The sequence below is a fragment of the Colletotrichum paranaense genome (genome assembly GCF_030867605.1).
Source record: "Colletotrichum paranaense strain IMI 384185 chromosome Unknown Scaffold_1.1, whole genome shotgun sequence".
NCBI classification, from domain to species: Eukaryota; Fungi; Ascomycota; class Sordariomycetes; order Glomerellales; family Glomerellaceae; genus Colletotrichum; species Colletotrichum paranaense.
The window spans coordinates 1,451,258-1,476,451 of NW_026848959.1; the positions used below are offsets into that span (position 1 = coordinate 1,451,258).

The 25,194-nt window shown below is 51.6% G+C and overlaps 10 protein-coding genes across 10 annotated transcripts; 6 read left to right on the top strand and 4 right to left on the bottom strand.

Moving 5' to 3' along the window:
* Positions 1-2,323: 2,323 nt before the first annotated feature.
* CPAR01_00511 (peroxidase) lies at positions 2,324-3,648 on the bottom strand (the record flags this gene model as incomplete). Its single annotated transcript, XM_060484802.1, has 2 exons — positions 2,324-2,969; positions 3,026-3,648. 2 exons carry the CDS (start codon positions 3,646-3,648, stop codon positions 2,324-2,326), a joined length of 1,269 nt encoding a protein of 422 aa, XP_060355659.1.
* A 2,037-nt stretch (positions 3,649-5,685) lies between these two features.
* CPAR01_00512 (glycosyltransferase family 71) lies at positions 5,686-7,239 on the bottom strand (the record flags this gene model as incomplete). Its single annotated transcript, XM_060484803.1, has 1 exon — positions 5,686-7,239. The coding sequence occupies one exon, from the start codon at positions 7,237-7,239 to the stop codon at positions 5,686-5,688; it is 1,554 nt and encodes a 517-aa protein (XP_060355660.1).
* Positions 7,240-7,843: 604 nt separating this feature from the next.
* Positions 7,844-10,183, bottom strand: CPAR01_00513 (AMP-binding enzyme; the record flags this gene model as incomplete). The annotated part of the gene is made up of 9 exons (XM_060484804.1): positions 7,844-8,087; positions 8,141-8,338; positions 8,392-9,005; positions 9,054-9,101; positions 9,157-9,213; positions 9,265-9,331; positions 9,380-9,890; positions 9,943-10,068; positions 10,174-10,183. 9 exons carry the CDS (start codon positions 10,181-10,183, stop codon positions 7,844-7,846), a joined length of 1,875 nt encoding a protein of 624 aa, XP_060355661.1.
* Positions 10,184-11,826: 1,643 nt separating this feature from the next.
* On the top strand, positions 11,827-12,378 carry CPAR01_00514 (response regulator receiver protein; the record flags this gene model as incomplete). Its single annotated transcript, XM_060484805.1, has 1 exon — positions 11,827-12,378. One exon carries the CDS (start codon positions 11,827-11,829, stop codon positions 12,376-12,378), a length of 552 nt encoding a protein of 183 aa, XP_060355662.1.
* Positions 12,379-12,749: 371 nt separating this feature from the next.
* On the top strand, positions 12,750-13,535 carry CPAR01_00515 (class II Aldolase and Adducin domain-containing protein; the record flags this gene model as incomplete). The annotated part of the gene is made up of 1 exon (XM_060484806.1): positions 12,750-13,535. The coding sequence occupies one exon, from the start codon at positions 12,750-12,752 to the stop codon at positions 13,533-13,535; it is 786 nt and encodes a 261-aa protein (XP_060355663.1).
* A 730-nt stretch (positions 13,536-14,265) lies between these two features.
* Positions 14,266-16,342, top strand: CPAR01_00516 (amino acid permease; the record flags this gene model as incomplete). The annotated part of the gene is made up of 11 exons (XM_060484807.1): positions 14,266-14,357; positions 14,412-14,616; positions 14,670-14,739; positions 14,791-14,946; positions 15,000-15,165; positions 15,217-15,312; positions 15,367-15,609; positions 15,670-15,761; positions 15,812-16,011; positions 16,064-16,109; positions 16,158-16,342. The coding sequence occupies 11 exons, from the start codon at positions 14,266-14,268 to the stop codon at positions 16,340-16,342; spliced, it is 1,551 nt and encodes a 516-aa protein (XP_060355664.1).
* A 348-nt stretch (positions 16,343-16,690) lies between these two features.
* CPAR01_00517 (carbon-nitrogen hydrolase) lies at positions 16,691-17,684 on the bottom strand (the record flags this gene model as incomplete). The annotated part of the gene is made up of 2 exons (XM_060484808.1): positions 16,691-17,566; positions 17,625-17,684. The coding sequence occupies 2 exons, from the start codon at positions 17,682-17,684 to the stop codon at positions 16,691-16,693; spliced, it is 936 nt and encodes a 311-aa protein (XP_060355665.1).
* A 458-nt stretch (positions 17,685-18,142) lies between these two features.
* On the top strand, positions 18,143-20,151 carry CPAR01_00518 (uncharacterized protein; the record flags this gene model as incomplete). Its single annotated transcript, XM_060484809.1, has 2 exons — positions 18,143-18,237; positions 18,474-20,151. 2 exons carry the CDS (start codon positions 18,143-18,145, stop codon positions 20,149-20,151), a joined length of 1,773 nt encoding a protein of 590 aa, XP_060355666.1.
* A 694-nt stretch (positions 20,152-20,845) lies between these two features.
* CPAR01_00519 (spt3) lies at positions 20,846-22,099 on the top strand (the record flags this gene model as incomplete). Its single annotated transcript, XM_060484810.1, has 4 exons — positions 20,846-20,878; positions 21,065-21,154; positions 21,229-22,035; positions 22,094-22,099. The coding sequence occupies 4 exons, from the start codon at positions 20,846-20,848 to the stop codon at positions 22,097-22,099; spliced, it is 936 nt and encodes a 311-aa protein (XP_060355667.1).
* Positions 22,100-23,443: 1,344 nt separating this feature from the next.
* CPAR01_00520 (uncharacterized protein) lies at positions 23,444-24,304 on the top strand (the record flags this gene model as incomplete). Its single annotated transcript, XM_060484811.1, has 1 exon — positions 23,444-24,304. One exon carries the CDS (start codon positions 23,444-23,446, stop codon positions 24,302-24,304), a length of 861 nt encoding a protein of 286 aa, XP_060355668.1.
* Positions 24,305-25,194: the final 890 nt, after the last annotated feature.

Genomic DNA, 25,194 nt, shown 5'->3' on the forward strand with positions numbered 1-25,194 from the left:
GATGGGACTTTCGTAGCACAGCATCTCACTTAGGTAAAGGAAACAAATGCAGCTTATATCGTGACCGGGATCCCAAACATGCAGGCAGCCGGGAGTTGTCCAAATCCTCACAAGCTCACTCTTCTATAAGCACTAAGCGCCTTCTGTTCCATATGAGACTATTTCACTCAGCTCAGAACATGGCCGGTGTCCGCAGCACTGTCAGAGTCTTAAGGCTTCAGGAAATCTTATTAATTGAAGCCCCATACAAGTGAATTCTGTTAGAGTAGCTAACTGCTTCAGACATTGTCTCTTTCCAATGCGGGGGCCAGTGTCATTGACTCCCTATTGCTACAAAAGCTGTCACCTTAACTTGCATGCTATCCCTCGAACATCTTTCCTTTTCCCAACTCTTCAAATTGTTCACATATGATACCTAGCTATGGTAATGATCGGGACCTCGAACCTGAACTTGAAAGTCTCAAGAGGGCAAGATGTCCCTGTAGGCTCGGGCTTGTTGACATCCAATCCCATGGATGCTCGCAGACTCATCAATTCATCCGCAACATCCAAGTTGTAATCAATGCCATGCACGATTCAAGAAGTGCACCATCGGCATTTCCTGAATGCGAACGCGGTAAAGTCTCAATCCACGGAAATCCAACTAATGCGGGTGACCGGCGACATTTTCAAACAAAGACAGCCCTATAAAGGGCCTCGGTGATCAAGTAATTCCCGAACCCAGTATATCTAGGTAGCCTAGGGCGAAGATTGAAAAACCAGGTTTCTGGTTCCTGGGTTGGTAAATTTCCGACAGTTCGGATCACCGAGCATCTTAAGCTTTCTACAACACGAGTTGAACTTCGAGCATGTTTCACTTTTTGAGGCGACACAAGAAAGTCCGGGGCACGAATCGATCGATGGCCTGTCGTTAGCACAACATGAGTCAACCGCCTTCGAGACATGACATGGTCAGCCTGAGTGAGCTGAATACCGGGTTCGCTTTCGACTTGTCTGCATGTACACGAGTCCGGCACTTGAATAAATACCTAATTACATAGCTGCCCTCAACGCAAACCATGTTCAGCATTACGCAACTTCAGAATCATCATTCAGACTATCTACTTCAAACAAGACCTCTCAAACTCGTCATTCACATAGCAGTCATCATTGTAATTCCGCACAAGACTTCTGCAACCAACATGAAGACGATTCCATATGCTACCCTATTGATGGCTTTGGCCTACTTCGCAAATGCATTGCCTCAGACGCCTGGAGAAGGTTGCGACTCTGTTGCGATTTGTAATGACGTGTGTGGCAAGCAAGGAATGGTGAGTAACAACCACCAAGCATTGTTGGCGTCTCAACTTTCAGTGAGTCGTGAGTAAGTCTCTGGTCTGATCACAAGTCCTACAGAAACGCGGCGGATCATCATGCACTGGAAACAATTCGGCCAATTGCGTTTGCGTACCCAAGTGATTGCGACATTACCAAAGACATGAGTTCTGCTTTTTACGAGAATATGGAGCCCGGAGTTTTGCGATTTACTTTTGTCAGCACATTGCCAAGACTATGAAGCATTTTAGAGGCACGAGTAGTAGTTACTGAGACGAAATGGATTCGATTCTGCAAGATACAGCTTCAAAACGCCCTTGGGGACTTGACACCTCCAGTGACACATCACCCAGAGCCAAAAAGCTCGTTTGCACGTGTAAGAAGCTTGTAGGAGCAAAATATTGGGCCCTGGCCAGGATTCGAACCTGGGACCTCTTCCAATCCGGCTGAGAAGACTCGGAAGTCTTGTTGAAGCCCTAAGGAAGAATCATACCGCTAGACCACCAGGGCTAGTGGTCCTGAAGCATCGTACGATGCTCTCGATACTGGATCCGTACCGTGGGTTTGGTCAAGAAGCGTGGTGGGAGACGAGTTGTGCGGTTGTGGAGTCAGGGCGGGCCGTGATGATGGCACTCACGTCGAGAGTAGTCACAACACACGGGTAATGCGTGGTTGTAATGCTAGCTTGGCAAAATCGCGCTTCAGGCTGAACGGTGCTGGAAACCCACTCTTCTGTTGGTTATATATAAGGATGTGACCATTGGTTTAAGTGTCTGATGTCCCTCTTTCTTTTCCGACTGGCTTAGTTCTAGTCAGAGCATCAAATGATGAGGAGCATAAAGACACACATTGGGACTGTCACAGCCAAGTGGATCAAGTGTGGTTGAAATTAGGTATCGACATTATATGGTTTGTATCTACTCTTGCCGGATACGGCGGTTTTTATATACCAAAACACAGACCCGAACGCCTCTATAACTCGAACATTAGGACGGAAGCCAAAAGGGGTTTACCACCTAAAATGGAAGACTCCCTTCAACCAGCTCATGACCGAGGCAACCATGCCATTGATATCACCGCCGTTCCTGAGTTGATCGGCGATGTTGTTAAGGCGGTCCTTGGTAGCGAGCCACTTGTCCAAAACAGCCTGGTCGGGAGCGGTGAAGGTGCTTCCGGTACGAGGAGGCAGGGCCTTGGTGCACTCAGTCAAGTCGTTGATGTTGAAGACACCAAGAAGAGAGAGACGGATGTACTCGCGAGCGTAGTCCTGGTTCCAGTGGGACTGTCCGCCCTGGCCAGCGAAAGCCTGGAACTCGGAGCTGATGCGGGAGTCCTTGGCGAGAACGATGTCGCTGGCAAACTTGAAGACACGAGCGGGAGCGGAGCCGAGAGTCTCCTTATAGAACTTGACGTCCCAGACACCGGGGGTGCTGTCCTGCGGGTCGCCGGCGCGGCTGGGGTCCACGAAGCGCTGCTGGCTGGTCGTGTGAGCGCCGATGAGTGCGGTGAGACCGTGGGGCTTGATAGTCTTGTTCTCAAAGAGCTCGATCAAGAAGTCGGCAGAGCCGGTGACGGGAGGCAGAAGGTTGAGGGGAGCAGGGACGGAGGAGTCCTTGCGGCCGACGTATGTACGAATGCGGGGTCCCAAGGGGCAGCTGTCACGAAATCAGTTCACGCTCAGACTGTATGACCAAAGGTCCGGATGACTTACACAACAGTGGCTACAGTCGCGGAGAACTGAATGAGATCGGCCATTCCGATTCCAAACTGCTTATAGCGGTCGAACCAGACCTGGGTCTGGGCAACAATCTCCTCAAGACCATGATTCTCTCCGCGTGCTATTTCCTCTGAAGCGAGGATGATAGAGCCGTCAGCTCCGCCGAGGTTGCCAGTTCCCTTTGACCAACCGCCGGCATCGTGGAAGCCAAGACGGACGGCAGCGCGGGCGAAGTCGGTGCAACGACCGGATCTGCCTCTGAAGGTACCCTGAAGATCGTTGGCGATGTACTTCCAGATGCAGCAGGTGTCGGCAGCGCAAGCCGCTGAACCCTTTGGTGCGAGAGTGCCTGATCTTCCAACAGTTGGGTAGGCGTCGTCACTCTCGGGGTTATCGAAACCGGTAAGGAGCTTCTTGACGCTGCTTCCGACGGCGGTGAGCTTGGAATCGTCGAGGGTGATGAGATCGCCAATGAGCTCGTTAGAGTCTCCGTCGTCAGCGCCGTTACCGTCTACATCGGCGCGAGAGCGGATCTCGGCGAATGTGTTCTTCATGCCGGGGTAGGCGATGACGGGAGTAGCCGCGAGGGCGGTAGTAAGGAAAGTTGACACACGCATGGTGAGCTTGAAATAGTTGTGTACCTGGAAGAAGGATAGAAGCTAATAGAGAGTGGTATAGATTGTATGTATGCTAGAGTCGCAGAACGAAAGGATGATTCTACCGAACCAAGAAGATATATTAGAGACGAAGGAGATGATGAGGCGTATCCTGATGAGCCAAGTGCTAGAGACTGGGCATCATGGGTTCATTATATCCTCATCGATAGCTCCTAAGCCCGGGAGGCCGTGCTCGCACTTCAGCGAATCTATTCTTGGCAAAGGAAGCCATCGTACAGCTTGAATGCTGACTGTGGAGATGAGTAGTCTCCAACCGTGTTGACTAGTTCTAGGGCGTCTCGACGCCGTCGACGTTGTAGCAAAGGCTTGCTTTTCCTCCTTCTCATCTGCTGTCAGTCGCGCATAGTCTCGTATTGGGTCGAGTCAACCGAAGGGGAGTTGATCCAGTCCGAGCGCCACCATGTGTACTTTTGCTCCGCCTCCACGAAGCCTTGAAGAGTCGAACGAGGAATCATGTCGTCTGTTATTGGACAACCAGACCGGGGGAAGACGGTGGTTGCTACAGCGGTGAGCGAGGCGTTGACCAGGAGGAAACAAAGAGGTCTGTGTGCCGATTAATACCACGTCGAGATACCACTGAGTAAGGCACATTAGATACTGTGTCCCCTGCTCTACACTCGGGGGGCATGAGCAATACTGACGTGGTTTACTGCAGGCATCGTAAACGTTCAGTCGATAAGTGCTGTTCAACTTGGTTGCGTACTTACTGACATCAACTCCTCACTGACACCACGTCTGTGAATGTCAGTCTCGCCGTGCCTCGTATCGATGCACCCATCATCCGACCCTGAAAGATGCATGTGTGCCAGAACCAGGATGCAAGTTCAGACGCACAACATTACTTAGCTCCCATCTTGGTATCTGTGCTATTCCAGATCCGATCTACGGGCGAGACCACTGTTCCCCTTCCAGCAACTGACTCTGACCAAGTTGGAACAGACTCAGCAGAGGTACTCTTATTCAGGGGTAATAACGCGAGTCGCAATCCCACAAAGGAGAGAGTTGCTTTAGCGTTGCATCCCGTATGCTGCACAACCCCGACGCTAATCCAATGTTGCTTCTAGCGCACGACAGCACGGCTTGGCGGCTAAGTTCCCCTGAAACATCAGGTGGGATGACCCAGAAGACCCTAACATTCTGGATACGACCGCCGTTGAGCTTGTTTTCCTGCGTGTGGATGGACGTTTCTTGTCGTCCGATGCTGTCTCAGAAACTTTCAACGCTCGGATGGCGCGCCAACCAACTGGACCGTCCAATAATTGAGATTTTATTTCTAAATCGTAATAGGAGAGGATCTTTTAGTACAGGGATTTCCGTTACATTTCCTCCCTGCTAGACTGCTCGCGTGTCGTGTGCGTACGATTCGAACACTCGTCGACGTGAAGTGGGAGTGCAAGTTACTGCTCGATACTAGATTAGACGCGCAAACACCCCTAATGTCCTCAGGTTCTGATGGCAACAACATGGTATCCTATGAAGATGATCGAATCGCTCAACACCCTCTTCTTTCTTCATTTCAGCCTTGTGAATGCCTCTTCTTTTGACTTGTCATGCCAAGCTTTTTTGACAATCAAGATGCCCTCGTTCCCGTGTGACACCGACACGCCTCGTCCGAGGAGGGCTGCTGACATCGGTCCGGCTTTGACTGGTCAGACACAAGCTGATAAAATAAGCTCGAAGCCTTCAAGCCCTACTTCGTGCCTCGGTCTGAGCGAGCTGACCGAGTGGCATCCTGCTTCCTCGTGTTGGTTTTTGTTTGTTCCTGTTAGAAGAACGTTTCTGAACGCGAGAAGACAGCAGGAACGGCACTAAACCTTCTTTGTCCTCTGTTCGGTGTCTTTGGGCCCCCCTCCTCTCACTGGCGCCTGGCGCTAGGTAGGAAGCCATCGGCCCGTCGAGGATCGTCAGGGGGACCAAACAAGCGTGGCTCCTCGTGATTCTGTTTGTTCTGTTTGGCAAGCCGGAACGCCTCGGACTTCAGCTGGCAGGTAAAGACCCAGACTGGCCCAGCTTCGTCGCATCTTCCTGATCCAGCTGCCAGTATCCACCGATTTCGCGAAACGTCTGCTCGACCCCAGGCAGTATCTCATTTAAGTCTCTTGCCTGGACATCAAACATGTCGGTGCACTGGGCCGCAACGAACTTCTCAGAATGCTGAGGCATGTAAGTAGCGCCGTCCCACTTGATGGCGACGTTGACGTTCACCTCGGGACTCTCTTCGCTCGGCGCTCTCTTGTAATGCCGAAGATATCCGCCCTTGACGTCCCGATTCCACCTCATGACTTCGAGAGGAGCAGTCTTGACGAGTCCTCCATGAAGAAAGGCGATACGGCCATCGTCGGGGTGGTGCTGCGCGAACGAGTGTCCGCAGTAGAAGCCATCATTCTCCGTTCCGACGCTCGTGACCCATTTTTTGGGCTTTCCAAACGTTGTCCGTAGAGCGTGCCACGCGAAACGGAACATGTCTTTGTCGCCCAGCAACATCTCATTGTAGTATTTCCCCTGCTCATTGTTGAGCCACGATGCAAGCTGGAGGTGGTACCAGAAACGCTGTTTGTCAACCAGAAGCTGCCCGCTCTCCTGCTCGTGCTCGGCCATTTTGCATGGCGTGTTGAAGATGGCCCAAGCGGGATTCTGAGGCCGCGTGCGAGCAATATCGGGCCAGAATACGGAGTGGTATTCTGTGTACTGCATCGAGTCGTAGAGAATCGATGGGTCGATCATGGGGATGTTGTCGGAGTCGAGCAGCAGAGGCTCAGCCCAACGCGAATTGAGCAGTGCGGCAGTCTTCAGCTGGTAGTTGATCCCGAAGATCCCATCCTTCTTGATATGCACAATGTTGTGCTCTTTGGAGAGATCATTGTAGTATATCGGCTCATAGAGAGCATTGAGATCCGCCATGACGCCCATGTCCATCTCGGTGTCCCAGTAGTGAATCTCAATGGCAATCGTCGACCGGAGCCTCTTCAGCTGACGCAAGATCACCTTGACGCGCATTACCGTGTCGGCGTTGCCCGCGACGATGACCAATCCTCTTCCGGAGAAGCGATCCTTGGCGCGTGCGTATGGGATCATGCCGCTCTTAACAAAGTCCTGCCATTCGCGTCTGCGCAGCTCGATCTCAAGCACCGGTCGGTCCTCAATAACCCATGGCAGAGAGTCGGAGAATTGAAAATCGACGTACATGTCCGCTGGCCAGGTACATGATGCGCGAGCCTCTTGCTGGGAGATGCCCTTGATGTTGGTGACGGCAGCGAAGTGAGGGATGAAGTCGTCAGCTGTCGGGAGTTTATGCGCGTCGAGAAGCACATGCGCCTGAACTGGTGGCGGCTGGAACTGCAGGTTATTGTCGATGATGGGCACCTCGACGCGATCTGGAGGGATGTCGACATTGATGAGCGTGCCGCCGGGTGGTGAGTTGGGTGTCCATTGGGGTGTTTGAGGATTCGAATCGCCCTTTTTGAACAGCAAGATCAGAACGACGGTGATGACCAGCGCAAATATGATGCGTGTTCTCTTGATGCCGGCCATGTTGACGATGGACCATGGACCTCAAAGTCGAAAGAATAGTGGACCGAATGAACAGCTTCCGCAAGGAATTCGCCGTTCATATCAACTGGAGACCCTGGACGCGACACCCAAATCAAGCAGTTCCCATGGTTCACCTCATCTTGTTTATCTTTTGCCGGCCTCGGTCCCTGCCACCCCATTTCGTTGCTGATCTCCATGTGAACCGAGCAGGGGTATTCCCCCGCGCAATAAGGCCTTGCTGCGTAATTGCGTCGTGCGGGGTTCGTCACATCCTGGAAGACGCCGTCGCAAAGCTTGAATCCAACTATTTCACATCACATACTTCTCATTGGATAAGTAATTGATGAGCGACAGGCCATCTCTCGCACCGGAGCGGGAATGCAGGTCGAGCGGTCCGGAGCGTCTGGAGTCCAGCTCTTGATGTATAGTATTCGTATCAAGACCTTGCGGTAGCAGGGCCCGTCGCATGAAGTAGTCGCTTTCAGTAAGGCTCCCGAGACCTACAGGCATCTCTAGCAAGGTAACATGGCCGGCCTTTCAATGGAAATCTGTAGCTCATGTGACTCCTCGTCATACCTTCCATCTACGTGTCTCTCTAGAACAATTACAGCTTAGCCTTTCCCATACCGAGGTTGTTCCAGTCATCTTGAGTGAATGGGACATATGTGCTTCCTTTCCCGTGCTTCTCAATCCACAACAATTGATCGCCGCCTTGGATCTTACTTGGATCCACGCCCTCATTCTTCAGCGGCACTTTGTTCTGCTTATTGTTGTGCGTTGCTGTGCCCTCGTTCAGGAGCCGGATGAAAACCGGCACGGCATATCTTGGGAGCTTTGATCGGGCGAAACTGTTGACCATCAGTTTTGACGCATACAAGCTCTTGAGGTCGAGTCTACTCACCTCAGGAAGTCGGCATAGTTGAAAGACCCCTTCTGGTCCGCAGCAATGTCTAGGGCTGCCGCACCAGCCTTACCATCATGTCCGGGAAGCTGGACACCGTAGACGACTGCCTCGTTGACACCTGGGTAGCTACCAAGGACTTCTGAGACTTCCGCAGTCGAGACGTTCTCGCCTTTCCAACGGTACGTATCACCTAAACTGGGTATGTGGGTGAGCAGATGCAGCCCGAGTGAGATATTTCTGACACTTACCGATCAAGGAAAAACCATCTGCCTTCACTATCGCGCCGCAAAGAGTCGCCGGTCCGGTAGAAGCAATCACCCTTCTTCAGAATATCGCGGACGAACTTCTTGTTGGTGGCGTCCTCGTTGTTGAAGTAGCCCGGAAACGCTCGTTCTCCAGGGTGCTCGACCAAGATCTCGCCACCGACTTCATACGAAGCGCGCAGGGCCAGGCCAGTTTTTGGATCTCGCTGGATATTTCCCGTTTCCGCATCGATCTCAACAGGTACCACCATGTTTCTGTACTTGAGTCGGAGCAGAAGTCCGTGGTGACCAAGAGCATTCGCGAAGAAGTCTCCTCGAGAGAGGTTGCGAAGGCCCAAAGCGCCCTCGGTGCTGTTATAGAACTCGCACACCGTGTCGATGCCGAACCTCTCTTGGAAGCGTTTCCATACGTCGGGTCGGCAGCCGTTGCCGAAAACAGCGTGGATGTTGTGGTCTTTGTCGCGCGGCGAAGGAGGCGAGGCTAAGAGGTATCGGAGAGTCTCGCCAACGTAGACGAACCAAGTGGCGTGGGAGTCACGAACATCTTCCCAGAAGTTTGAGACACTGAATTTGGGTGCCATGCAGACTGTAGAGCCAGACTACAAGTGTAAGCTAGAATTCGCTTGAAGAGGGCGGGAGGTTCTTACCAAGATCTGGGATATCATAGTAATACCGCCAGTCCCGTGATAATACGGCTGTATCAATCCTTTTAGAAACTTCACTCATCACAATATAGGCGTATTCACTTACCATGCAAATGTAGCATCTTTCCTTCCCGCTCTTTGTCGGATGCAAGCCAATGTCGTTCTAAGCAGGTCAGCAAGCCGGAGGAAGACAGAGTGCGCATCAAATGCTCACCGATAATGCGAGGCTCCCAGCGGCAGCGGCAGGCATGATTACGGCCTTGGGTAGCCCGGTAGTTCCACTGCGATTGTCAGATATCGAAGCCAGACCCCGACACCAATGAGCTTACCTCGTATAGAACATGGCCATTGCATCGGCAGGCGTCAGATTCTTCCGAAGCTCGTCTCGCGGACGGATGGGATCCATCTGATATATCCTTTCCCTCTCTTCTCCGATGTTGACGACTCTGATGCCCTTGAGATCCAACTCGGTCTGAACGTCGTTGTACTTGGCCGCGATATCAGGGCTTCCGTCGACGACTACGAGTTTGGCGGTGCTGATCTCGATGCAGCCGAGGAGAGCTTTGCCGACGAGATTGTAGTTAATCATGGCGGGCGCCGCACCAACTGCAAGCAGTCCAACCCAGGCGAATGCAAAGTCGGGCGAGTTTTGCATGAGAATCGCAACGAAGTCCCCCGGCCGAACACCTTGCGACAAGAACATCTGTGCATACTGGTTCGCCCTGTCATAGGTCGTCTTCCACGACACGCTTCCGCTCCGTGTCCAGATGGCTTCACCGTAGGGATCCTTTTGGACCGCTTCTTCGAAGAAATAATAGGGAGAAACACGGCTGCTCTTGACTGTATCCTGGGTTAATCTCACGAGCGTCAAGTAGGCTGCGGCAGTCCTTACTCGAGTTTTCGACAAATTTGGTCACTGTCCGTCGACCTCGGAGGGCCTTGACATCCTTGGAGATGTGGTACTTGGCATCTACGTACATGCTGGAGACCATGCTGCCAGCCAGCGCGGCGGCCGTAACTGCTATCGGGTGAGTGCGCATTCATGGCATTTGTGGTAGCCAATGCCCGCCAATTGATCTCGATCTGAGGGCTTGGGCAAGGATCTCGAATAAGGTCTTCTTACCGAGTGCCATTCTTGCTATTTCTTTCGCCTTGGGTTTGGAAACTATCCGAATCGCCTGTCTTGTACTCGCTCAGGCTCCAGTGGCTGCAGCTGGGCACAGCGAAACCAATACCCGATTACTGAGACGTGGCTTGGTATTTGCGACCAAACGACGATGTGTTCGTTAAAAAGTTGTGTATTCTCAGTCTTCAATAAATTGGTGTTGTGAAAATGAGTCCTTGCTGTCGTCAAGCTCGAGATATGGTGTTGAATCCTTGGGGAGCGTCGTAGAACCCAAATACCAAGGTGGTGGCCAGCTTACCGAGGTCACGGAGTCGGGCTTCATAGGAAAACACAAAAGACGCCCTTGGAGAACCAGTTTTGGGGTTGTTGCGTTTGGGGTTTTTACCGATCTGCCGTGCTTCACTGCTGCTGCTTGACCGAGCACCCGAGCTCCAAGCTCCCCCCAGTCTCGACTCTCTCCCTTGTCTCACCAGATCCCGAAACGAACAGCCGGCAGATGCTTTCTCATGCGAGGCGAAGCGAAAATGGATCTAGGGGTGTAACGCAGTCCCACCAAGTGCGTTACCCCAGAACTCGGCGTCATTGAACTAGCACCAGACATTCCCTAGCGGAAACCCAATGTTGGAGAAGAGGGACGCGGGGAAGTGGCTCCGCGGGGTTTGTTTCTAGCAGAGTTCATTTATTCGAGGCGCCCAGCCATGGGCAATCTTCTCAACTGAGAGGGAGTACTCTGCAGAAGAGGTGAAGAGGCCCGGCACCCTGCCTTGCGAGATGGCAAGGTAAGTAGAACAGAGTTTGGACATGCCTCGCGTTTACGGCGGTCTCATTGGGAGATGCGTCTCGACACGAGTCTGAGCTTCAGGGATAGAGCTTCTGGAACATTGCGAGAACGAGGCAAGACGGAATAGCCGAACACCGAAGAGTCTGTGAGGAATATCTTGAGTTCGAAGCCGCTAACTAATCTCGTCCCCTCCTCTCGGTGATAGAGTACCAGAACTCGTTCGGGGCTCTTGTCACGATTTTCAACCCGATCCCGTGAACCGGCCCCATAATTGCACGGTACCCCTAACGGCGCCGGCGTCGGGCGCGCCTCGTCCAAGATGATGGCCCTGTCTTGACACTGCCCGGCAGTACGGACCGGCGAGCATACGGTTTCCATAGCCATCTTTTGGATATCTATTACGATAATTGTTGTTTATACGTAGGATCCACATCCCACATGGAGTGCTGCGTGGGCATCGGTGGCGCCAAGTCAACACAGGGCCTAAAGAACAACGTAAAGTAGCAAGTTGATGGATCTAGTTACCGTGAAAAAGGTATGTGACACGCGTCGTATTATAGATATTCCCTTTCCCCAAATCCTACATCTTAGTGCCAAACCTCAATGCGAGAGCTCTTGAGAACGTGGCCGCATCCACATAAGCAGACTAGAAATGCTGCGCCTTGAGTAAGCGAGAAGTCAGAAGCCAAGCAGGCAGCAAGCCTCACAGCACATAATCTAGTGTTTGAGAAGAAAAAAGTGTGCAGCGTCATCTTTCTTGTTCAATGTATCTCTGAATGCTTTATGGTCATCGACTACAGCACTTCCAAACCCGACCGCCATCGTTCCTTCGCTTACCACTGAAGAGATTAGATGACTGCTTTGCCGACATGGTATTCTCGTGCGCAGAATCCCTGCCGGAGAATGGAACACGTCCACTGGAAGAGCTGAGCACAGAGCAATCAGGCCTATCAAGCCCAGCTCAGGCACTTGGCGTTCCCATTACAGCAACACACACGACGTCAATCAACATCCTTGTAGCCGAACACAATCAAGTTGTGAGAAAGTTCATCGCCAGGCAAATGGACGGATTAGGGCACAATTGCGTGTACGACTTCGCATGTAATGGCCAGGAGGCATTCGAGGCATACAAGAAAGGCTACCAGACCTATCAATGCATCTTGATGCAGCCTTCGATGCCCGTCATTGATGGTCTGCATGCCACAAGACTCATTCGCGCATTCGAAATCGAGAATGGCCTGAAGCCGTGTTGTATTGTAGTTATGGCTGCTGGCATATCAATGGGGCTAGATATGGATAGAACTCGCAGTCTTGGTTTCGACGCATTGATACAGAAACCATTCAGGACAGAGGGTTTAGAGAGGCTTCTGGTTGAACTGGGTCTCGTTCCGAAAGGACCAATGGATTCCTTCCAAGACTAAAGTTGCTGCGAGAGAAGATTGGTTTTGTCAGGAAATCTACTGCTACCTCGAACTCGGCGCGGCATACTCAAACACAAAACCAACTTTTAACATGAAGATCCTATGTGCATGTACGAAAAGGTCGCCAAATGCCAGACATTCAGACTCTCAAACTACCCCCTCGACGACCCCGCATCGAGTTGGTGCTCGTACCCCGCCAGATTTCTGAAATCCGATCATCGGCCCGTCGATCAGCTGCTTCTGTATGAGCACTCGGCACTCGCGACACTCTTAGCCTTTCTCAAATCCAGCCGTCTTCGGGAAATCAAATATCGCTTTGAAATCTTTTACATTCCTACGCCATTGTCCGGAAAGAAATACATCCCGTTGCAATGGCTGCTCTGCCTCACACCGACGACCTTCGGAAGCTTTTCAGCAAACTCATCGATGGCTCTCACATTCTCCACTTCCATCAAGTGGTTGATGCCTACGGTCACCTGTCTTTCCGCTACCCTCTAGACCCTGACATCTTTGTAATGTCTCGAAACGTTGCCCCAGCTCAGGTGTCAGAGATCAGAGATCTTGTCGCCTATAGGGTTGGTGATGCCGAGCCCCTCGAAGCGGAGTCGCCTCCGGGCTTTGCGGAGCGGCGAATCCACTCGGAGGTTTACAAGCGGCACCCACAGGTTAACGCGGTGGTCCACAGCCACTCCGAGGCCGTGGTCCCATACACGATATCGGGTGTTCCGCTGAGGGCCGTCAGCCACATGTGCGGATTTCTGGGCGCCAATGGTTTACCGGTATTTGATACCGCAAACCACATGGAGAACAGCGACGTTGATGACCTACTTGTACGCAGTGAGAATATGGGTGCCCACTTGGCGAAGCACTTCGACGATGGCAATAACGTGACGTTGATGCGCGGGCATGGTTTCACAGTCGTTGCCAGTAGCATCGAGCTCGCCGTGATGCGAGCAGTGTATACGCAGAAGAATGCAAGCATCCAAACTACTGCTTTAATGCTTCAAGGCGTTACTGGGGTCACGGGCGGCGTGAAGAGCCTGAGTAAAGATGAATGTATGGCTTCTGACAAGACGACACAGTGGTCATTAATGCGACCATGGAACTTGTGGGTTCAGGAGATTGAATGCAACAAGGTGTACAAGAAGATGCTTTAATTCAAACATAACCTTGGACAAAATGAAGCAATGAATCAAATTCAATCTATGTGGTTGGATTGAACAGTGGCCGTTATCCGCGCCGTACGATCGAGGACAGTGAACCATGTGTTGCTCTAAGCACTTGCTTTTAGAGCCTGGACAGCAGAGCAACATAAGGTAGTAACGGGGAGCAGCGGCTCTACCCAATTGATGGTGTATTTTACCTCTAGGGGTTATATTGAAGCTTCATCAACTGAAATGCACCCATCAAGGGAAAATATTCTCCGGGAACAATGACATTCCTCGATAGCCAAGTACACAGTTCGCAGCGGAAATGGGTGCCGGCATTGACGCAGCTCGGGGCCGTTATCATCGCATGCGGGGTGATCGGCTGATAGACCTCCACAGCAGCGTCTCCGATCCACAGCCGGCCATGGGGTTCGTCTTTTCCTTTGCTTCAGACTACCACTTTGGGGATAGCGTGTTGATAGACCACCGTCATTACTCGCAGCTTCGCAGCTACCCGAGAGGATAACCCCGTTGCTGTTTGTTAGCATGTTTTTAAGCGTAAAGGCATCTCTCCTTATCATCTGCCTTGTTATCATCGGTGCGACACTGCGATGTACAAGTGAAACAGCCTTCAAGGACCATAAGAGGACATGAGAGGTTCGCATTCTGTCAAGAACGTCCGGGTGGTTACCTCCAATTCACACCATTGAAGCTCCGCTGTCACATACCACTCGAAGACATGGCCACATCATCAGCGGATGGCCACGATGGCCACCTGCAGAAGCGATTTTCTAAAATCACCATGATTGGCATGGCTTTCGCTATTCTCAAGTTAGTCTTTGAATTGTAGTTACGTACCCAGATCTGAATACTGATTTTCAAAAGCACTTGGATCTCTCTCGCTGGGTCCATTGGTCTAGTGATGCCCTCAGGTGGATCAGTGTCCTTTGTGTACGGCTTCATCTTCTGTGTTATCTGCAACATCGCATTGAGTGCAAGTGTTGGAGAGCTTGCGTCGCTCTATCCGACGGCTGGAGGGCAATATCACTATGCCTATGCACTTTCGACGAAGAAGTGGAGGAAGATGACGGTAAACCCCACGTCTCACAGCCTGACTGGAAATCAAGTGCTAATGAGCTCCAGAGTTTCTTTGTTGGATGGGTCAACATCGCTGGCTGGCTCACGCTCAACACTACCGCTGCGTATTTTGGAGGTGAGAATTGACCTACATCAACGACTTGACCTTCACTAATTCTGGATGAAGCCCGATTCCTCGCTGCAGCCGCCGTCGCAGCTTCTGGCGGCTCCTACGAGATCACACAATGGAGCACGTACTTGATGTTCGTCGCTGTGTCCATCATTGGAGTATTCTTGAATATCTTTGCATACCCAATCCTCAATCGATGGAATGAAGGAGCATGTAAGTACTCTAAAGGACAAAAGTTGACCGATTGGCTTGCTAATCCTCTCAAGTGTATTGGTCCTTGCTCAGCGTCGTCGTGATCAGCATCGTGCTACTCGCAACCTCTCCCAAGACAGACGCTGAATTCGTCTTCACAAATTTTTCCAATACTACCGGCTGGAGCGATGGGACGGCATGGATGCTTGGACTTCTTCAGTCTGCTCTCAGCTTGATTGGGTTCATCTCACCAGAAACAGACCTACCGTTATATGACTGACACAGTGATAGTTTTGATGCTGTGGCGCACATGGTCGAGGAGATGCCTAGACCATCCACAGATGCCCCTCAAGCCATGGTCGGTGCCGTGATCGTCGGTGGTACGACGTAAGTAGAACTCCATCGCATCAAATAGTACATTTAACCTGACAATACACGCAGGGGAATTGCTTTCATCCTCGTTATGCTCTTCTGCGCCGTTGACATTGACGTCTTGCTTTCCTCGCCTACGCAGAGTCCTCTGACGGAGATGATTTTGCAAGCAACGAAGAGCAGAGCAGCTGCCACTGTTCTAAGCGTCGCAGTCGCCCTCTGTTTCGTTAATGGCGCGAACGGCTGCGTGACGTCGGGCAGTCGCTTGGTCTGGTCTATGGCTCGAGATAACGGAACTCCATTCTCGAAGTAGTACGTACAGCCTGAAGCTATCACCATTCTAGCCCATCTTACTTACCTGGTCTTTTGAAGTCTCTCGCGCCTCCACCCTAAGCTGAACGTCCCTGTACGTGCAATAGTCGTGCAGGCCATTTTCAACATTCTGTTTGGTCTTCTCTATCTTGGTTCGTCTGCCCGTCAATAAACATGAGATGCAGAAACTAACTTTTCATAGGCCCTGAGGTTGCATTTAATGCCTACATCGCAAGCTGCACCCTGTTCTTGAATCTTTCTTATGCGATGCCAGTCATGATTCTGCTAATCAGAGGCCGGAAACTCGTGACGGATAATCCGCCAGTATTCTCCCTGGGCGGAGGCTTCATGGGCTACCTCACGAACTGGACGTCGGTGCTTTTCGTCATCGTCACATCTATCGTGAGTAAAGATGTGCGGGGTAATGGAGAAGAAACGCTCACGTATCTCGTAGTTCTTCTGTTTCCCACCAGCAATTCCGATCGATATTTCCACTATGAGTAAGTCCCCATCTACCAGCGGGTTATTTACGTATCTAACACACCCAGACTACGTGACAGCTGTCATTGGAGTTTTCATTGTTTACGCGGTTGCACTCTGGTTTATCAAGAGGAAGACCTACAACGGTCCCAAATTTGAGCTGATCCTTGGGGAGGAGTTACCGACTGCGAATCCTATCGAAGATCAGGAATCTGCAAAAGGAATAGCCGCCTTACCACATGACAAGCTGTGATTTTGTAAATAGCCTCTAATCTGAACGGATTAAATTATACGATGAATCCGATGCTCTTGTGTTTAGAGAGCTCTCCAGTCGTCCGAAACCAGTGCAATAGCTCCTTTGGAAACTCAAACCGCCATGATATGTTTTGTCTCTCGTCTCCTGACTCGTACCTTCCTTATGCTGAGAGAACTGACCCTATTGGAATGCCTTGTAGGCTGTTTGAAGTGTCATTACCAGCGGGTAAGCAAAAAACAAACAAACAGGGGCAAAAGCGAGCCTGGATCTAAACACTCATTGCATCTCATCTGGGTGGTATTATCGTGACATTAGACATCGATAGGTATTATTCTCTTTATGAGTTTACAACTTGGCCCCTTTCGCATAGCCATAATGCCAATCGATGCGCCCCAAATCCTGTCGAATCTGATAGTTCCGCTCAGCAATCTCAACAACTCGCATATCCACATCCACCACCCGCATCCCGTCCTCGCCATCCGTGAAGCTCCCAGGAACCTTGCCGACGATGGGCAATGCAACTTGGCTGCAACCAAAATAGCCCTGCTCCGAAGGTCCTCCCGCATTGCAGTAGATGATGGCAGCAGTATTCTCAAAAGCCCTCGTGGTAAGCGTGGACTCCACAAACATCTTCTCGCAAGACGCGTTATACTCCAAACCTTCCTTGCTCATGTCCGATAGAGTCCAGTACGAGGGCATGACGATGATCTTTGCACCGGCCAAGACAAGCTGTCGGAATGCTTCCGGGAAGGCCAAATCCCAGCATACTAGAATGCCGACGGGACCCAAGGGAGTATCGAAGACTTTATGAGGCTTTGGCGTACCCTCGTCGACTTGCATCTTGTGTGCGTAGTCGATGCTTGAAGTCAGATGATCGCGTTCGGGGATCCAGAGGTTGGTCTTGGTATAAGCGCCTAAGAGTTGTCCATCATGGTCGATGAAGTAAGAGGTATTAAGAAGAGTTGGCTTGGAGTTGGGATCTTCGTCTGGTGCTCGGTAGACGATTGTGCCGGCGCAGATGTTGATGTGCACTTCGGCTGCGAGTTGCTGGTATCGCCGTTGGAAATTCTGAGCTTCCTCATAGCTTAGCGCGAATGAGGGTTCATCCGGTACCCATCCTGTCATATGATATTCTGGGAGAACCGCCAGTGATGCTCCTTGAGTTGCAGCCAGGCGAATTTGTTTGGAAGCATGAGCAAAGTTGTGCTCGGCATCCAGAACCTGCAAAGATGAGGGTTGGTGATGGTTCGTGCTAAAGTGACGTCGATAGTGGGCTCACCTTTGGGCTTGTTTGTACCAATGCGACTTTGAAAGACTGATTCTCCAAGACGGCCGCCATGTTGGAGAGCTAGGTACGGAGTAGTAGGATCAGAAATGATAGCACGGGGATTTGATAGAGCTTCAGCGCAGCTTAGTGATTCCGTTAAGTCTTATCAAACAAACTTTGAATACCTAAGAGAAAAGACTGGCTCCGAAGTCTCCTCACCGACGATTACCCATTTCAGCATCATTTTCCTTCGCCTCGAGGGACCTGATTTGGTTTAGTGGATGGGGGCATGCGTTCATCTTCGCTGGGGTCATGCTACCTCCGAGCGCTCCACTGTCGATAAGCTCCCCGCATCCGGACGCGAGTCATTTCACCCACCGAGACATTGCTTCTCAGGCACATGGAAAGCTTGCTGCTCAGAAATTGCAAGTTTGAAAGATTCTGGGGTTGCCTCACTACATTGAACTATCGTCTCGTTCTCATTTGGTTCTCATTTGAATGTGACGTGTAATTCCTTGTCCAACAACCCGATGCAGTCATCAAAGACCATCACCAGATCCCGAAATGGGTGCGCAGTATGCAAGTCAAAACGGGTAAGAGACCAACATTGTGTACCATTCGTTATGTTAACTCCTAACACGCTCCAAACAAGTTGAAATGCGACGAAGTCAAGCCACATTGTTCGAGATGTAAAAGACTCGGGATATCCTGTCCCGGATATCAAAAGCCTCTCAGATGGTCGCCTGCCTCTAGATCACCTAGGGTCGAAATCACAACCCCGATATCTAGCGGATCACAAAACCGCCAGCAAAGGGCTAGGGACCCGGTTCGAAATCAGCAGTCCCCTAATTCATCTTGCAGGGATGTTTGTGATACGGATTTCCTAATTCAGTTTGCAAATGTCGATACCCCTTCAAGTATAGACTTTCAAGATGTTACCCATCTGGAGCCTACGTTTCCCTTCTCAGATCTACCGGCTCTATCTCCAACTCCTTCCTCATCCGCAGGGGTAACATTTCCTCTTCCCTCAACCGAAACCGAGGCCAATGAACTATGGCAGGGTATCATGCCTGGTACTCAAGTCGCTACGCTTGGTCTCGATGTGATAGACCGGCGCGTCAGCTCCAATCCATCCAGCATGGCTCGCAATGAAACTCCACTATCACCATCATTACAGGACAATACATCGGTGTTGGTGGAGTACTATTTCAAAGAAGTGTGCGGGATGATGTCTTGCTACGATAGCAAGTTGAACCCATATAGAACAACCGTTTCCAATCTCTGGAGTAACTCGCCATCTCTCTACTACGTTACCCAAAGCATGGCAGCAGCCTGCTTAGCCGAAGTCTCGCCAGGCCTTTCCGCAGCCAGCGGCCGACTTCGGGACCAGGCGGTGAACGCCTTATGGAAAGAAAGTAGAGCAGGCCCAACGGATACATCATCACTGTTGGCACTAGTCATGCTAGGCTTCAGCCTCTGCTGGCATGATCCGTCTAAACTCGGCCAGTCCGAGTTCGAATTACTGGCTGAGACACTCATCCATCTCGAAGCCCGACAAGATAGCTTGGTAATGGCGGACAAGCAGAAACGATTCTTCTTTTACAATTCTCTCGTCTACTGGAGGATGCTGCTTTCTTTCGTCACCGACCAAGAGTTGCCTTCGGCGGCATGCACTGGCGCCCTTCAGCCCCAGCCGCCTCGATTTCCCAATCGACATGACACCAGAATGCCACACCCGCAGACAGGTATTGGAGTAGAGGTGCTAGAGGTTGTAGGTCAAGTTGGAGCACTCGTCAGAAAAGAAAGAAAACGGATCCGTCGCCGGCGGCATTCATCCAGGCACGACATTGAGCAGTCCGTCGCCGCCATACAGACAGCGGAACAGCTCCACTCGCGGCTTTGCAAGATTGAACTTCCAACAGAGGTTACAGTCATGGACTCGGGAGATGATATGACACCAACCGACCATCTGTTGAAAGCTGCAGAGGCATACAGATGTACGGGACTGCTGCAACTCTATCGCAACTTTCCCGATCTACTCTTACAAGACACGGCGACTGCCACTCCGTCGGCCTGGCTGGATATAATCGGAGAGTCGGAACCCTGCCTTTCGGGCAATCCCGAAGCTCTCCACGGGACATGGCTAACCTGTCTTGCTTTACACATCCTCGACCTTCTTCAAGATATTCCAATCACGTCGCGATCTCGGTCCATCCAGCCATTACTCTTAGTAAGCATCTGCAGCGAGCTTTCTATAACTCGAGAATTTTCTTCGTTGGACTTTTTGGGAGACAAGTCTGTGTCAAGCTTTGCTCCTAGTCCTAGGTTGAGAGAAAGGCCAACCATGACCGATATTTTACACGCTAGACGGCTGGTCCTGTCGCGTCTCGCGTCGTTCGAGGGCATCTTGGCAGCGAAGCCTATACGACAAATGACGCTTCTTGTGAGAGAGACTTGGTCATGTATGGATGAGAAGCAGCAGGACTTGTACTGGATGGATGTCATGGTGGAAAAGGGCTACGAAACCTTGATGGGATAGTTGCGATGGTGCTTCTTATGATCTCATCCAGCATCCTATGGCCTTTGAGAAACTTGAGCCCCAACCATGCTGAGAAGATATGAAACATTCAATTGAAATGGTTCAGAGTAACTAAGCACATCGAAATAGAAGCCTTGGAGTTCATGAATGTGTACTGGACCTCGTCTTAGACCAGTCCTCAAGCATCTTGGAAGGGGCCTCCTCACTTACAAGCCGAAGGAGCACTGTGTCAGCACAACCGTGTGGATACGAGTCGTTGGAGTGGTCCAGTCAGATATCATACTTCATGGGTAAGGGGACTTGGTGTCATCAGCCCGGCCTTCAACCGACATTTTTGATCGAAGTAACGCCATCCCCGCGCCTTTTCGTCCCCAATTTCTCTCTCCAACTCCCGCATCACCACCAGATGCCCGGCGGCGTGTAAAAGCACAGTGTCAAATTTACATCTCGCACCTATAGCGTCTTAAACGCCTGTATAAAATAGCCAACATGAATTCTTCCACCCGCACCTTCGCCATGTATTCATTTTCACGCCCTCAGAGTTCTGGGGGTAAAGATTGGGGTTCACTCTTTGCGTTTTCTATTTCTCTTTATTTGTTATCGTCCCGGCTCCTTCATTCCTAATCATTCTCTTCCTATACCCCCACCCAAGTTCCCTCGTCTTCGTTCAGGATACCCGGCCCCTGTCATAGCCATGGAGCCCAAATTCAAACAGGAGATTCAACAGGTGAGTCTTTTCAAATTCTGGTGATGCCCAGACATGCTCTGCCACATCTATGCAAATAACTTGAGTTGGCATCAGTGTGTTCCAATAAGCCACCTTGTTTCTCTCCGTTTTACGACTCTGCTTTCGTATCGTGATACCTCGTGCCAAAGCAAAGCCATCTCTGACTATTGACACAATATCTACCAGATGATGTACATTGCAGGAGAGACACAAGAGGTCTCCGACCAAACTACCAAGCTTATTGAGGAAATCATCCGAGATCAAGTCGTTCACATGGTATTTCATCCGCGCCTCCCCCCCTCGGATCTCTCTTCCCACAATAATATCACCTACTGAACACCGGAATCTAGCTCAGAATAGCCAACGACCTCGCCGCCCGCCGCGGCTCCCGCGTCTTCTCCAACAACGACCTAATTTTCCAAGTCCGCCACGACAAAGCCCGAGTCGAACGCCTCCGCATCTTCCTCACCTGGAAAGCCATCCGCAGAACCGTCAAAGACTCGGACGAAAAAGAAGGCTTCGTCGACGAAGCCGATCTCGAAGAAAACGTCGTCGCTCCCACTGACGACGCCCCCGCCGGCGGCAAGGCCAAGTTGCCTACCGTTACGCTCCCCTGGGACGCGGCATCCTATTTCTCTGAACAAGTGACCGAGGCAAGCCAGGAGGACCTGGTGGAGATTACAAGCAACGAGGCCGCGCTCGAGAAGTTGAGGAGAAACGATGAGCGGACGAGGGATATGACTGTTGCCGAGTATGCGACGTGGTCAGAGTATCGGCATGCGTCGCTGACCTATCGCAAGGCCAAGAGGTTTCGAGAATGGTGTGGGCTGGGCGTAATTGCAGAGAACAAGCCCAATGATGATGTGATGGATATCCTGGGGTTCTTGACGAGTGAGATGGTGCAGAAGTTGACGGCGCAGGCACTCAATGTCCAGAAGCAGGAGGCGCTCCGTCTCGGTGAGGAGACGGCGATGACTGGGAAAGACAGAGGCTTGAAGACAGGTTTGGGCGGGCTTTTCGCTGAACCTGAGGGTCTTAGGAAGCCAGTTGATAGTAGGCATATCCGAATGGCGTTCCAGCAGCTGCAAGGGAGACCGAAAAAGAGTCGGGCGTTGCTGAATGGAACCCGACTTTTGCAACCACCCGCTCTGAGACTTGTAAGTATTTCTTGGTTGAGGATGATAGCGAGCATGCGCTAACAAGAAACCATCATAGCTCTGAAATCGATGTCAATTGGCTCTATTGTCTCAATGCTAGGATAGCTGTCCTGCGAGAACTGTCCTCTCCAATTACGGTTCGTACGTAGGTATTTTTAATAATTGGACAAACACATCTGAACCTATCCTAACTCTTTATTGCCGTGCATGTTTCATGACCCGCGTAAAATATCACTGGTTCATATTGCTCTCTAGCCTGCTGCGAATTTCAATAAGAGCATTTAATCGACAACTGTCTCGATTGATTCAAGAATTATGCATCCCTTCTCTTTGGAAGACGAATAGGTTAACTCAAACTCCGGGTCATGACAGTGACGCCTTCAAGGACAGCTATTCGCTGCACCGTTGCCGCCACCACATCGTAAGGTTGCAGCGAACCAGGGGCAGCAAGTGGCCATTGCGACCGAGTAAGGTGGCTAGCTCCGAAAGATTTTCTCCATGACATTTTGCTTCAAACTTTGATTCTTCTTTTCCTTCCTTCCAACTCACAGGCCGCTCGCAAACTTTTCGCAAGAGTTCTCGACCAACTTGCTAGCCGTCGCCGACGACACCTGAGGTTGATCCTTGGACGAACACGGATTTCGAGCCTTCTGACTTCGAGACGGGATTGTGAAGGGAGACCAGGCTCGATGAGCGGGTCGGAAAGGACGCAACTACGGGCCCTACTCAAGGCTTCAGAGAGGCAAAATGCTCAACAATAGTCACTAGTCAAGGTGCCAGAGTGGTTAATGGGCTGCCCTGCTATCAAACCTTGATTCCAGATTAGGCAGTGGCTTCGGTCGCGCAGGTTCGAATCCTGTCCTTGACGCACCTTACCTTTTGTGTTTTGATTTCTCACACCGTATCATCAAGTGCTCTCTCCCCATGATTTGCCCGACTCAGTTTTTGCTTTGGAGCGTTATCGATTGAGCTGGTTATGTGTGATGCGAGTGGGAGAAGAAGCTGAAGGAAGCTGGAGCTGGAGCTCGAGTGGCCCGTGCCGGGTACCTACTTGGGAGGAAGGGTACGTATTTTGATTAGATAACGCTGGAACGTGCAGTATGAGACCATCGGGTGCCGGGCAGGAGGCAACCCCACCATTGCCAGTTCCCGAAAGCTGCCACTCCGATCCGACCCCGCGGCCGTCACATGACGATGACGTGAAAGTCACAAAAGGTTGAGGTTGTCGTCTCTCTGATATCAATCACGGAAGGTCCGTCATCTTATTCCGTAGCTTTGCATCTTGATTTATTGCCTCTTACGATATCCATACTCCTTCAGCTGGGCACGTTGCGTGACACTATCGAGCATCACCAGACATCACCTTACATCACGACCTAAGCACTACAAGACCAGGGTGGGATTCACAATGGCATCTGCACAGCAACTCAACCTGCCCGACGGCCGCATCCTATCATACGACCTCTCGGGCCCTGAGTCGAAGCCCGTCGTCTTGTTAGCCAACTCGCTTGCGGCGCCCTTTACGCTCTGGGATCATGTTGTCAAGGTTCTCCACGCCAACGGCTTCCGTACGCTGCGCTTTGACCAGCCGGGCCACGGCAAGTCGTCCGCACCAAAGAAGCTCGACACCGAGTTCGAGACGATAGCCGACGACGTGCACTCTCTGGTCAAGTCGCTCAAGATTGAGAAGCTCTTTGCCTGGATCGGCGTGTCCATGGGCGCCGCGACGAGCTTCTACTTTGCGACAAAGTACCCCGGCATCATCCAAAAGGTGGCCATCTGCGACACCATCAGCTCGTCGCCCAAGCACGCCGGGGTAGAGGACTTGTTCGGCCCGCGGGCCAAGGCGGCGGGCGAGGCCGGCAACATGGAGGCCCAGGTCGACCAGACGATGGACCGCTGGTTCGGCGCCGAATGGATCAAGGCCAACCCTGAGGAGGCGGCTCGGGCGCGCGCCATCATGAACCAGACTACCGTGGAGGGATTCCAGACCTGTTGCTTTGCGCTGCAGAGCGATAGCTTTGATATCCGGCCTCTGTTTGAGAGGATTGGGTCGGGTGTTGACGAGGCGTTGCTGGTTGTTGGTGAAAAAGACGCGAACCTTCCCCAGGCGATGCAGGAGATGCGGGCCAAGGTGGAGAAGGGGTTCAGGGCAGCTGGCAAGGACAACAAGATTGAGCTCAAGTTGATCAAGAACGCGGGTCACGTCCCGTTTGTGGACAACTTTGAGCAGTTCAAGGAGGTAATTCTGAGCTACCTCAAGGCGTGATTGATTCTACGGAGTAGTCGCGACTGGAGTCAATGGATACTTACCTAGTAGGGAAACGAAAGAAAACAGAAACAGTATTATCCTTACTCTATAGGGATATTGGAGGTTGGAGTTGATGAAGCTATAGCAATCGGCTTCCGTTCCCAGCCTCTGGTGCCTTGGGTGGCTTTGGTGAAAGTGAATTAGCAGAAAGGGGGCAGTCTCGGGAGCACAAAGACGGGATGACTAGCTTCTCGGTGAAGAAACCAATCAAGTCACTTACCGTTCACCTTGGCCAGGCCCATGCTCCTCACCTCGCTCGCCTGGAGCTTCACCGAGCCCACCCCGATTCTCGTCTGGGCCTAGCGTCGACTCAGCCGCCCACCGCCAGCCTTTCTTTTTTCCTTGGTTTTTCCCTTTCGCGGCCCAGCTCCCCCCCGTCCATTTCCACCTCCTCCCCAGCCCCAGCCGTCCGCTGATTGTCGTCCATCTTTTTTTGCTATTCCGCTGGCTCGTGCTCTGCTCTGCTCTGCTCTGGGTTCTGGCGCCGTTCCGTTTCCATCTGCTCCCACAGCAACCGCCCACCAACCATCGCCAATACACCACCACATCCACACACCACACACCACACGCATACACACACGCACGCTACTAACCGTCCACCGTCAAACCCGTGCCGAAGACAAAGAGCGTTCGGTTGAGCACAGAGACACCACCAAGGAGCCTTTGCTCTCTTTTCCCCTTTCCTCTCCCCGCCACCTCGTCTCTATATCTCTGCATCGAACCCAACGCTCCACGTCTCTGTGTCGCTTCTGTCATCGCCGGCTTCTCTGAACCAATCCGCGCTGCCTTGTTTCCATCGCTGACGTGGTTCTCAACGCGACGCCTCCTCTCCGCACTCACCCACCTCA